Source organism: Colobus angolensis, unplaced genomic scaffold (assembly GCF_000951035.1).
Source record: "Colobus angolensis palliatus isolate OR3802 unplaced genomic scaffold, Cang.pa_1.0 Scaffold269, whole genome shotgun sequence".
Lineage (NCBI taxonomy): Eukaryota > Metazoa > Chordata > Mammalia > Primates > Cercopithecidae > Colobus > Colobus angolensis.
In genome coordinates this window covers 2,098,145-2,110,956 of record NW_012115921.1, presented here as the reverse complement: position 1 = coordinate 2,110,956, position 12,812 = coordinate 2,098,145, and the positions used below count along the sequence as shown (strand labels likewise).

General features: G+C 43.2%; 1 protein-coding gene across 1 annotated transcript in view; it reads right to left on the bottom strand.

Annotated features, from left to right (window-relative positions):
• The window catches only part of LOC105515745, a 40,288-nt gene that overhangs the window by 9,787 nt on the left and 17,689 nt on the right, over positions 1 to 12,812 (bottom strand). Inside the window, exon 2 of the mRNA XM_011947628.1 lies at positions 10,218 to 10,441. Coding sequence (XP_011803018.1) covers positions 10,218 to 10,441 — 224 coding nt within the window. The remainder of the gene's footprint in view (positions 1 to 10,217; positions 10,442 to 12,812) is intronic.

Below are 12,812 nucleotides of genomic sequence, written 5' to 3'. Positions count from 1 at the left end.
AAAAAATCCTATCATCAGAGTGAACAGGCAACCTACAGAATGGGAGAAAATTTTTGCAATCTATCCATTTGACAAAGGGTTAATATACAGAATCTACAAAGAACTTAAACAAATTTACAAGAAAAAAACAAACAACCCCATCAAAAAGTCAGCAAAGGATATGAACAGACATGTCTCAATAGAAAACATTTATGTGGCCAATAAACATATGAAAAAATGCTCATCATCACTGGTCATTAGTGAAATGCAAATCAAAACCACAATGAGATACCATCTCACACCAGTTAGAATGGTGATCATTAAAAAGTCAGGAAATATCAGATGCTGGAGAGGATGTGGAGAAATAGGAATGCTTTTACACTGTTGGTGGGAGAGTAAATTAGTTCGACCATTATGAAAGACAGTGTGGCAATTCTTTAAGGATCTAGAACTAGAAATACCATTTGACCCAGCAATCCTATTACTGGGTATATACCCAAAGAATTATAAATCATTCTACTATAAAGACACTTGCACACATATGTTTATTACTGCACTGTTCACAATAGCAAAGACTTGGAACCAATCCAAATTCCCATCAATGATAGACTGGATAAAGAAAATGTGGTACATAGATACCATGGAATACTATGCAGCCATAAAAAAGCTTGAGTTTATGTCCTTTGCAGGAACATGGATGAAGCTGGAAACCATCATTCTCAGCAAACTAACACAAGAACTGAAAACCAAACACCACAGGTTCTCACTCATAAGTGGGAGTTGAACAATGAGAACACATGGACACAGGGAGGAGAACATCACACACTGGGGCCTGTTGGGAGGTGGGGGGCTGGGGCAGGGATAGCATTAGGAGAAATATCCAATGTAGACGATGGGTTGGTGGGTGCAGCAAACTACCATGGCACGTGTATACCTATGTAACAAACCTGCATGTTTTGCACATGTATCCCAGAACTTAAAGTATAATTTTAAAAATGTAAAATATCAATGTGCTTTGCATGGATCCTTTGTCTGAATTGTGCATGTTGCAAGGAATACTGAGGTCAATTTCAATATGTGAGAAAGGTGTTTGACGGAGGGGATATGATGAATAGAACGTATACTGGCTAAGAAGTGGTTTTCAGTCACTTGCTCTTGGATGTCTTGCTTGGTTTTCATATTAGCAAAGTTAATGTTGTGCAGTCAAGTTTTATATTACAATGATTTGAAACTAGAGATATTCAACTGAGATTCAATTGCAAACTTGGAGTGTAGTTTTTGAAAAGATGTCATTTAAACTATATATATATGTGTGTATGTGTATTTTTTTCTTCTTTTTTGAGTTAGTACCAATTACACCATTTTAATCAAACTGGAACAAATTGCTATTAAAATGCATAATTTCTTTATTAAAAGAAAGAGGAATCATGAACTGAAATATACAGAAGCATGTTCAAGTTCATCTGTTGTATTTGGAAGTGTGAGTAGTGACAATATAGAGAAAAACACAGACTCTAATCTGCAAACTTAAACTTCATTTGAGCCTCATTTCAAAAAGAAAAACTTAAGTGCAAGACGCTATTATGAAGATTACTTAAAGTATGGCTTTATCAAATGTGAAAAGCCCATTGAAAACGACAGACCTCAGTGTGTTATTTGTGATAATATTCTTGCAAATGAAATCTTAAAACCTAAATTTAAAAGGCACTTAGAAATTCAGCATGCTAAACTTATTGATAAGTAATATTTTCAAAGAAATAAAAAAGACATAAAATTATCAACACAATTTCTTAGTTGCTCTACTACTGTTAGTGAGAAAGTCTTATCATCATATCTAGTTGCATACCATGTGGCAAAAAGAACATAGCTAACACAGCTGCTGAAAAAATTATTCTTCCAGTATGTTTGGATACGATGCATACGATTTTTGATGAGAAATCAGCTGATAAATTAAAAACTGTACCTAATGATAACACAATTATCTCTTTGGGTTTGTACTATTGCAGAGTATTTAGAAACAATGCTTATTGCTTGGTAACAGTCTGGTATAGATTTTGCAATCCAGTGTGACGAAAGCACTGATAATATTGGGAGCTGCACAAGACATTCAGTTTACGTCAGATAGGCGTGGAAAGATGATTTTATGAAGGGTCTTTTGTGTTTTTTAAATAACCTCACACCCAAGTAGATCAGATATTTTTACAGGATTAGAAAGGCACATAGTTGGTCAATATAAATTAAACTGGAAAAACTGTAAAGGAATTGCAGGTGACAGCACAGCAAACGGAACTGGAAAACATAGCAGAGTAATTAAAAAATTACTAGAAGTGACTAATAGTTGTACTGTGTGGAATCATTGTTTTCTACATCATGAAGATTTAGCATCCAGAGAAATTCCACAGAATCTCATGGAAGTATTGAAAAATGCAGTCAAAGTTGTCAGTTTTATTAAAGGAAACTCACTGAACAACCAGCTTCTTGAAACATTTTGTTCAGAGATTGGAACTAATTGTATCCACTTTCTGTGTCATACCAAAGGTCATTGGTTGTCTCAAGGGAAAATACTAAGCAGGGTTTATGAGTTCAGAAATCAGATTTACTTTTTCTCTCATTGAAAAAAATCTCATTTGACAAATATTTTTGAAGATGACATTTGGATTAAAAAATTGGCATATTTAACTGATATTTTTGGTATTCTTAATGAACTGAGTTTAAAACCACAGGGAAAAAATGTATTGTGTTCCCCTGTGATGTATTCCAACATGTCAAACATATCCAGGGATTTCGAAAGACATCATTGTTATGGCAAGCAAGACTTAAAAGTAACTGTCCTAGCTACTACATGTTTCCAAGATTTTTGCAACACATTGAAGAGAATATTATTAATGAAAACATTTGAAAGAAATAAAATTAGAGATATTGTTGAATCTCACTTCTCTATCTCAAACTTTTAAACATTTCTTTTCAGAAGAAAAATTTGAAACATTAAGGGAAAACGGTTGGGTAAAAGATGCACTTGCGGCAAGATGTGGTGGCTCACGCCTGTAATCCCTGCACTTTGGGAGGCTGAGGCAGGCAGATCACGAGGTCAGGAGATCAAGACCATCCTGGCCAACAAGGTGAAACCCCGTCTCTACTAAAAATACAAAAATTAGCTGGGCTTATGGTGCACGCCTCTAGTCCCAGCTACTCGGAAAGCTGAGGCAGGCGAATTGCTTGAACCTGGGAGGAGGAGGTTGCAGTGAGCCGATATTGTATCACTGCACCCCAGCCTGGTGACCGTCTCAAAAAAAAGAAAATCCACTTGCTTTTTGAAACCTGGAATCAATAATTGGGCTTAATTAGTAACTGGTGCCTGAAGAAGAGAATGAATTATCTCAGCTTAGTCATTCATATACATTGAAGAATGATTATGAGACCTTAAGTTTATCAGCATTTTGGATTAAGGTAAAGGAAGACTTTCCTTTGTTAAGTAGAAAGAGTGTCCTGCTATTACTACCATTCACAACTAGTTTGTGTGAACTAGGGTGTTCTATGTTAACTCAGTTAAAAGCAACAGAAAGAAATGTGTCGAATGGTGCCGCAGCTGTGTGGGTAGCATTATCTTCCTGTGTTCCAGACTGGAAGGAACTTATGAACAGGCAAGCACACCCATCATAATTAATAAAATCTTATCTAGGTTTTGGTTTTGTATTTCTTATTTTGTAGTATTTTTCTGTATTATATTTAAAAGGTAATATAACATTATATGTGATACTTTTATTATGTTTTAATTTTTGTTGTATCTGATAAAATTATTTTATGTTTGCTTAAAAAAAGAAGAAAGTATGGAAATGAGATAATATATGCGAATATAATAAAGTGCTCTGTTGACTATAAATCATTGAACAAATGTAATAACTATTACATTTATTTCTAAAAGGGTGCTCTCTGGAGGGTAATGAAGGTATGTGGTCAAGAAATAGTTAAAAGTCAAAACCCCAAGTGGCTACAGATGTTTAATGGTAGGAGACCAGAAGGATGGGGAATTGATGACTTTTGACAGTAAGGAGCCCTTTGTTGGTCAGCATCCACCCCTGCTGACCAGTCTGCTTCGATGACGTGGCCCAGCATGAGGCACAGCTGAGGAGAAGCCAATCCTGGGCACAGCTGGAGGCAGGCAGAGACCCTCACAGGTGTCTAGGCCATGCTCCTCAACTGGACAAGGCTAGTAGAAGCCACCTAGACAGATCTAAGCCAAGGAAGAGCTTTAGAAACAAGGCTGGAAATAGAGTTTTTATTCCGGTTGCCATAGGTGGAATAGAACCAGCAGCATGGATCAAATATTACGTGCAAAAGACAAGGTGAAGCCAAACATGGAACAATGCCAGGTCAGGAACTGGCAGGATTAGGAACAAGCCAGAACACAGTGTGTGGAGCTGTCAGGTGAGGTTCAGGTCCAAAGCTATCAAGCAAAGAATATTGAGACCCATGTTAGTGTCATGCTGGCTTTGTGACCCAAAGGCAGTCCCTGGTATCTTAAGGAACACATGCAGAGCCAAACATGCTGGATAAAAGTAAACTTCCTCAAAAACATGACTACTGGGCCTGGAGCAGTGGCTCATGCCTATAATCCCAGCAACTCAGGAGGCTAAGATGGAGGAATTGCTTGAGGCCAGGAGTTTGAGACCAGCCTGAGCAACATAGCCAGATGTCTATAAAATATTAAAAATTACCTGGGTGTGGTGGCACACACCTGTAGTCCTAGCTACTTGGGAGGCTGACACGGGAAGATCACTTGACCCAGGGAGGTCGAAGCTGCAGTGAGCCATGATCACCACACTACTGCATCTGCCCTGGGTGACAGAACAAGACCCCCTCTCTTTAAAGAAAAAATAGCTATTGAAGATTTTCTCCTTTACTGTGAGCTTTCAGCACCTGCTGATGGACAGACTGAGAATTCCCTACTATTGATATTAAGACCCTTTTTATTTGAGATGGAGTCTCACTCTGTCTTGCCCAGGCTGAACTGCAGTGGCAAAACCTCGGCTCACTGCAACCTCTGCATCCCGGGTTCAAGCAATTCTCCTGTCTCAGCTGGGATTACCAGCGTGTGCCACCACACATGGCTAATTTTGTATTTTTAGTAGAGACGAGGTTTCACCATGTTGGCCAGGCTGGTCTCGAACTCTTGACCTCAGGAGTCCTTGGCCTCTCAAAGTGCTGGGATTACAGGCATGAGCCACTGTGCCTGGCCAAGACCCATTTTAAGAAAGCAAATCATTTCAATGCAGACAGTATGGCATGCAGACAGCTTGAGATGCAGAAAAGGACTTAGAAGCAAAACCAGACAATAAATGAAGAGGATGCTGACAAAATCAGGACAGAGATAATCTCCTGGCCACATCTGGCTACAGCTGTCACAGTCCCCTAGAGAAGAGGGACTGGCATCAATAACTGAACAGCACTTCACCCTTTTTGTGATGATTTTGTGTCTACACACTTGCTTAATTCCACTTGCATAGTTCTCATCTCCTAGTGCCAGTATAGTCATTCTGGACTGACCTCTGTGTTGCCATTGTCTTTACAGAGTTCAGGAGAAAACAAAACTCCTCTCTGGATATGGTAATAAGAAATGCTTGTTGTTATTTAAAAAAAAAAAAAGATCCCTAGGCCAGGTAGATTCCAACAGGTAGTCACTGTTTTGGTCCTGCTGCCCGAATGGAGCCAACCAGGTAACTGCTGTCCTTGCCCCCTTAGCAAATGTAGGACAAGCCAGAACATTAAAAAACACAGCCTAAACATGCCTCATGGGTATGTGGGTGTGCCACATATTACACAAGGACATAAATTAATTAAGAAGCAAGGAAGGGACTAAGGACTGGGTAAGACATGAAGGAGTCCAAGAAACAGCAAGAACTCCAATCACTGAGAACATGACCTGGGAACCTGCCAGCCAACTGTGCCATCAAGTTAATAAGAACGTGCCAGGCGCGGTGGCTCACGCCTGTAATCCCAGCACTTTGGGAGTCCGAGGCAGGTCGATTACAAGGTCAAGAGAAAGAGGCTATTCTGGCCAACATGGTGAAACCCCATCTCTACCAAAACTACAAAAATTAGGTGGGTATGGTGGTGTGCGCCTGTAGTCCCAGCTACTCTGGAGGCTGAGGCGGGAGAATCGCTTGAACCCAGGAGGCAGAGGTTGCAGTGAACCGAGATGGTGCCACTGCACTCCAGCCTGGCTGCAGAAAGAGACCCCATCTCAAAGGAAAAAAGAGAGAGAGAGAGAGAGAACGTGTCGCTGAGAGATTCCAAGTTTCTGCAAGGTGAGTGAGCGTTTTTCTCATGCTGCCTCTTTTCTAAGAAGCTAAAGAAGAGGCGATCGCAGCTCCAGGACTGCAGGCACATCAGGAAGGAGGTGGGAGGTCCTGGGGAAGCCGCCACCAGCGCTCGGTCGGCGGCAGCAGGAGTTGAGGTTTAGCATGCTGAGGTTTCAAAAGTTTGGCTGACTCCAGTCTTCCTTAGTTCTGTAAAAATTCCACAGGAGTGCTGTGATCCCCCTGGAGCCTCCAGTCACTCCTAAAGGAAATATTTTCAGGTACCTGACTCCCCTCTTTCCTCTCTTCCAGATGTTAAGTTTTAGCTCTCTTTGTTCATAAATATGTTGCTATTTTTGTTTTTGTTGTTTTTCCCCAAGCCAAAAACTTCAATAACCACAGGGAAACACAAAGGAAAGGAAACTGTGATAAATAGCCATTGCCCACACTCCAGTCCAAACTCTTAGGGAGAGTGTTCTCTTAACATCTGCTCCGAGCTATAAACCACAGATATTAGTTTTAACATGGAGGAAAAATATGCTTCTTTAAAAAGAGCCACAAAGGAACATCCTGTATGTCACAGTCCAGGAGCCTCCTACACAAAGGGGAGCTGGGAGTCAGTGCCGGGTGCAAATGACACGCGTCTTCCCTGTCTGATGGTCTCGGGGCCTCCCAGCCATTGTGAGTCCCACTCCTCACCATTGCACTTGATGGAGCTGGCTGACCACGTGGAAAATTACCCAAAGGCTGTAAAAAAAAAAATTCACAGAAAGTTACAGAACGTCACAATGAAAACGCTGTGCCGCTTGGGACAAAAGAATGGAACAAAATCTTTGCAGAGCAACACCTACTGCACCTTCACTGAGCCGTGCCACGCTCCCCACACCCACTGCCCCTGCCCTCACCTTTCCCTTCAATTTGTGCTTGCTGACCCTTTATAAAATTAGAAGACTTTGTGTCATACTCTGGCCTAGGATGAAGCAAAAGTTCAAGAGACACACTGTGGAATGCCCGTTCTACCCACATCCCCCTCTCCAGGGGCTGTCTCTGCTCCTAGTCCCTTTAGCTTAACTGGTCATTCATTCATTTAGAGTACAGCTATGTACTGAGCACCTATTGTATTCCAAGCACTGTGGAAGATAAAGATATGAAAAATGAGCAATACAGACAAGGACCCTTTCTCACAGAGTCCATTTTTTAATGGGGAGAGTTAGCTGGTATGCAAGTAAACAAATAAACAAAATAATTTTGGATAATGATACCTACTATGAATTTTTTAAGACAAGCAAAACAAAGTGATGTTCTAGAGCACAGATCCCCAGGGCTATGAACCAGTACCTGTCCATGGCCTGTTAGGAACTGGGCTGCACAGCGGAGGTGAGCCGTGGGCCAGCAAGCAAGTGAAGCTTCTTCTGTATTTACAGCCTTTCCTCATTGCTCACATTAGCACCAGAGCTCCACCTCCTGTCAGATCAGTGGTAGCATTAGATTCTCATAGGAGTGCGAACCCTATTGTGAACTGCACATGGAGGAATCTAGGTTGTATGTTCCTTATGAAAATCTAATCCCTGATGATCTGAGGTGGAACAGTTTCATCCCAAAACCATTCCTGGAAAAATTGTCTTCCACGAAACCAGTCCCTGGTGCCAAAAAGGTTGGGGACCACTGTTCTAGCAAATGATTTGGGAGAAGGGGTTCCTACTTTAGATAAAATAGACTAAGAGAGCCTCTCTGAGAATGTATGAGCTTGCGCCTGAGTGATGACGAGTTGTGGCTGCAGTGAGAGTCAAGATTGTGGCTGCAGTCTTCCTTCTTGGGCAGAAGGAAGAACAAGTATAAAGGTCCTGGGGTAGGAATCGGAAAGGACCAGAAAGGCCAGAGTAGCTTAAGCCTGTAAAAAAAAAAAAAAAAAGAAAAAAGTTTAGGCTGGGCACAGTGGCTCACACTCATAATCCCAGCACTTTGGGAGGCCAGGAGTTCAAGACCAGCCTGGGCAACATAGTAAGACCCACTCTCTTTTTAAAAAAAATTAAAATTAGCCAGGTAAGGTGGTGTATGCCTGTTGTCTTAGTTACTTGGGAAGCTGAGATAGGAGGATCACTTGGGCCTGGGAGTTTGAGGCTGCAGTGAAACATGATGAAGCTGCTGCACTCCAGCCTGGGCAATAGTAAGACCTCATCTCTAAAAAGGAAAGAGAATGAGTTTGCAGAATAGCAGAGGCCTTGGTAAGAAGTGTGAAATTTATTTTAACAGCAACAGGAAATCACTGGAAATTTTTAAACAAAGGAGTGGCATAACCTGATAGACATGTTCAGTGGAATCATTTGGGTACTATGCAGAAGGTGGATCCTTGGAGGGCCATAGTGGAAGCCAGGAAACCACTCAGGAGTCAACTGCAATAGCCCAGGCAAGACATGATGGTGGCTTTAACAGGAGCAGTCAGTCAGCAGTGGCAATGGAGAAGCAGACTCACTAATCATATATTATGAAGGCACTGACAGGGCTTGCTGATATAGTAAATGGGAAAGGAGAAGGGAAGAGCTGAGTGAAGCATGATCCTGAGTTTTGGCCTTCAGCCACTCAGTGTATGAGCATGACTTTGATGGAAAATACTAAGAAGGAACTGGTTTGGAGGTGAAAATCAAGAGTTCAAGTTTACCCAGTTAAGTTTAAGATTAGGCATCCAAATGGAGATGTCTGGGAGGAGCAGGTAGTTGAGATTCAGGGAAGCTATCAAGGCTGCAGATAAATATGTGGGAGCCATTGGTATATAGAAGGTGTTTAAAGCCCTAGGACTAGATGAGATCAACTAGGGAAAGTGTATAGATAGAGAAAAGAAAAGGACCAAAGAAAGAGTCCATGGGAATTCCCAAAAGAGGGTGAAGCATGCCCAAAGGATGTAGCAGACAAATCAGAAGCATGTGTTATCATGAAGGTCAAAAGAAGCAAGTTTTTCAAGAACGGGGTGGTCAAGTTGTGGAATGCTGCTGAGAGACTGAGTATTATGAAGACAGACAGCAAAGTGACCATGAGATCTGGCAACATGGAAATGTTGGTTTCCTTGACAAGAATAGCTTCAAAGGACTGATGGAACCGAGAGAATGTATTGAACAGTGACTAGAACTTCTAACGAAACATAGGGATGTAAATATATGTGGTATGTCCATTCCATCCTGACACCCATTAAAGTAAAAGTAATGAAAGTTTGTTAAAAAGAAAAAGAGTGAGCCCACAAGAACAAAGAGAATGGCATGAACATGACAGAGGACAAGAGAAGTCAATAATTATTGGAAGAGGTAAGAAGCTAGATGATAACCAACTTAGCAAAGCAGAGAGAGCTGAAACCAAGGTGAATGCAAAGAAAAATATTAGCAAAAGCAAGCAAGCTCCAACCACCAACCCCACAAAGCCTCATACATTGGAGCCAGGGTGAGAAACGGGGCTGAAAACAGGTGGATAGGGCAGAAGTGTTTATAAGAAAGGGTTCCTACTCCAGTCCTCCTCCTAACGCTGCACTGCCTGGAAACTACCCTGGTAGGCTATAGATGATTTCATCTCCAGATAAATTGATCTAGAGAGACTCAAGGATAAGCAATACCTGGCAAAGAGGAAGTTAAAGAAGCACTTTACCGAAAGTAGGAAGATTAAGTGAAATCTACATATGGGATGGTGAGACCCTCCCATCTTCCCCAGTTCAGCAGCCAGCCCTGTTGACAGTCCTCTCTGGAGGAGACTGAGGGGCTGTGGGTTACTCCCACTCTAGCTGGTAGCCAAGTTGGCTATGTACAGGCAGAGGAAGCCAATCAAGATGAGAGGAGAGAGAAAGTAGTAAAGAAGAAAGATGCTGCTGTCCCTGGGAGATGTGGACAGCTTTGGGTGCTGGCCTCAGGCCAGGAGCAGATAGCTCTTCCAATCTCATGACCTGGTGCATGCTCACAACACCTTTTCCTTGAGCCGCTTGAGTAGCTTCCAACCTCCTAGGCAGATGATCTATAGCAAAGGCTGGAAGCATCCAGAAGAATGCTGATTTTCCAGACCTTGTCCAAGCTCCACTTGCAGTGCTCTTGGTATTTGTTATGCAGAGGTGGCCAACTGAGCTGCAGACTTCCCTTTCCCCCAGGGACTCCAGAATGTCCAAGAAGAGCCCATCTACAGGTCTGAAGGTTCTAGAAAGGCAAGCAGTGGTCCCACATCATAGAAGGCCAGGCTGTTAGGCAATATCTTGTGTAGCTACCACATGTTACAGATAGGGAAGGTAAACCCAGAGGCATTAAGCCATTTGCCTAAAGTCACAGAGCTTTATTATCCGAAGAACTGGTTAAAGGTAAATTCCAGTCTCTTGACTTTCAGCCCCTAACTCTTTCCACTACCCCATATTGCCTCCCACTAGACTTGATTGATTTGAAACATGGGCTGTGCCCAAAGACTACTTGGACAGGTGAGATTTGCTTATTTCCATGGCACTACTGATATCGAAATACTAAAGCATGAAGCTCTAGATTCACTATTGTGTAGCAGGTAACATGCTGAATGCAGAGCCCAGCAATGTGGGTTCCGGTCCTACCCTTACCTCCTTGTTCTGTGTTATCACATAGGCAAGTTGCTGACACACCCCTCCAGACCTTGTTTTCCTCATTTGTAAAACATAGACAAAGTGACAGTGCTAAGGGCAGAGGAAAGAACACGAATTCCAAGGGTCTGAGAGCATCGCCTAAATATGCCTCTAAAACTCGAAATTTCTCTCCAGGCTCCCTATTTCCTTAAATATATATCTATGCAAATTCAGTATTTTTGTTTTATGTATATTTTTTATGTATTTTGTTTTATGTATATTTAGTATATTTGTTTTAATATAAACATAGGTGGGGGTGCTATTCCCCTCCAATGTTCACATCAAATTGATGCTCCAGGAAGATGACCCATATTAGTCCTAACTTTGCTTGTCCTTCATATAACCTGATGCTAAAAGGCCTCCTTTTAATGTCCTTTGTGAAGAAAAGAATAAACATGTTAAAGACTCAAGCAGCAGTGTCAGCCTAGGCCAGGGCCACGCTGTTATGGTCCAGTCCACCATTTCTCCAAGGCTTCACGGGTGCCTCACACTATCCACAAAACAATGGGGCCCAGAGAGATCCCCTTCCTTCCACCTAAAATTGCCCTTTCCCACAGCAAGTATCCTCTGGCACCCACGGCAGACAAAATCTGAGAGTTGAAATCTCCTCTTAAAAGAACTCAGGAGAGTTGTGAGTTTGAGTCTCCAGTGCTCCGTGATCAGTCCCCAGGAATGCCAAGGAAGCTCTCACATGCGTGTAAGGCATAGCTCTCCCTGCGAGGCATGGGAGGCATCCAGCTTCTCTCCATCCTTCCTAGGAAGGGAGGGCCCCACAGGAAACCCACATCTCATTCCCCCTGCCCTCTGTTTCCTGCTGTCTCTGCCCCTGCCCCATGTCAATGCTCCTACCAAAGTCCCTTTCTGTAACCTGACCTTGTCCCCAAGTCCATCTCCATCCTTCGCTGCCCTGTGGTGTTACAGGACTCCCTCCTTGGTCCCCATCCCACTCCACCCCTCGGATTCCTTGTTAGTAAACATGACAAAATGTTCTGCAGTGTAGCAACAGGCAGGCATTCTCGGTGGCTGAGGGCCCCTGAGGACAGGGCAGGAGGGACTGGCTACAGCTCCCAGTTTCTAGCCAGGCCTGGGCAGATTCCACTAGTGAGCTGATGATTCAATTCCAGACAACAAATGTTATCAAGGCCCACTCTGGGCCCAGCCCTGCACTAGGTTCAGGGGGGGCAGCTGTGAAGCACACACAGCATGGCACAGCCCCTGGGTTGGGGTGCAGGCTTGGGAAACCACAATTACAATCTGTGGGTTACATAGACAAGATGCCTGCTGAATGGAGAAGGGCAGAGTGGGTGAGGGAAGGGAGCAGAGAAGAAATCAGGGAGGCCAGCCCTCCCATAGCCACAGCACACCAGCAGCAGGACTCTGATGGCCAGCTCCCAAGAGGCCACTGTAACACGCAGACCAGCAGTCAGGGCTGCCTGGGCTGGGGCAGGGGAGGACGTGAAAGGAACCAGGGCTGTTATCCAGCTTAGCTAGTCCTGGGTTTTTGTTTTTATTTTTTCATTTTTTTTGTTCGTTTGTTTTTTGAGACAGAGCCTCACTCTGTCACCCAGGCTGGAGTGCAGTGGAGCAATCTCGGCTCACTGCAACCTCCGCCTCTGCCTCCCAGGTTCAAGCAGTTCTCATGCCTCAGTCTCCCGAGTAGCTAGGGTTACAGGTGTGAGCCACCACACCTGTCTAATTTTTGTATTTTTAATAGAGGCAGGGTTTCACCATGTTGGCCAGTCTGGTCTAGAACTCCTGACTGTGACTCAGCCTCCCAAAGTGCTGGGATTATAGGCGTGAGCCACTACGCCCAGCCAGCTTACTAGTCCTGAGCCAAACTGCCATTTTCCCTCACTCAATTCACAAACATTGGGCCCAGGAGAGCCCCACCAAGTGACCAGAGTGGGAGGGCTGGGAGCTGTCCA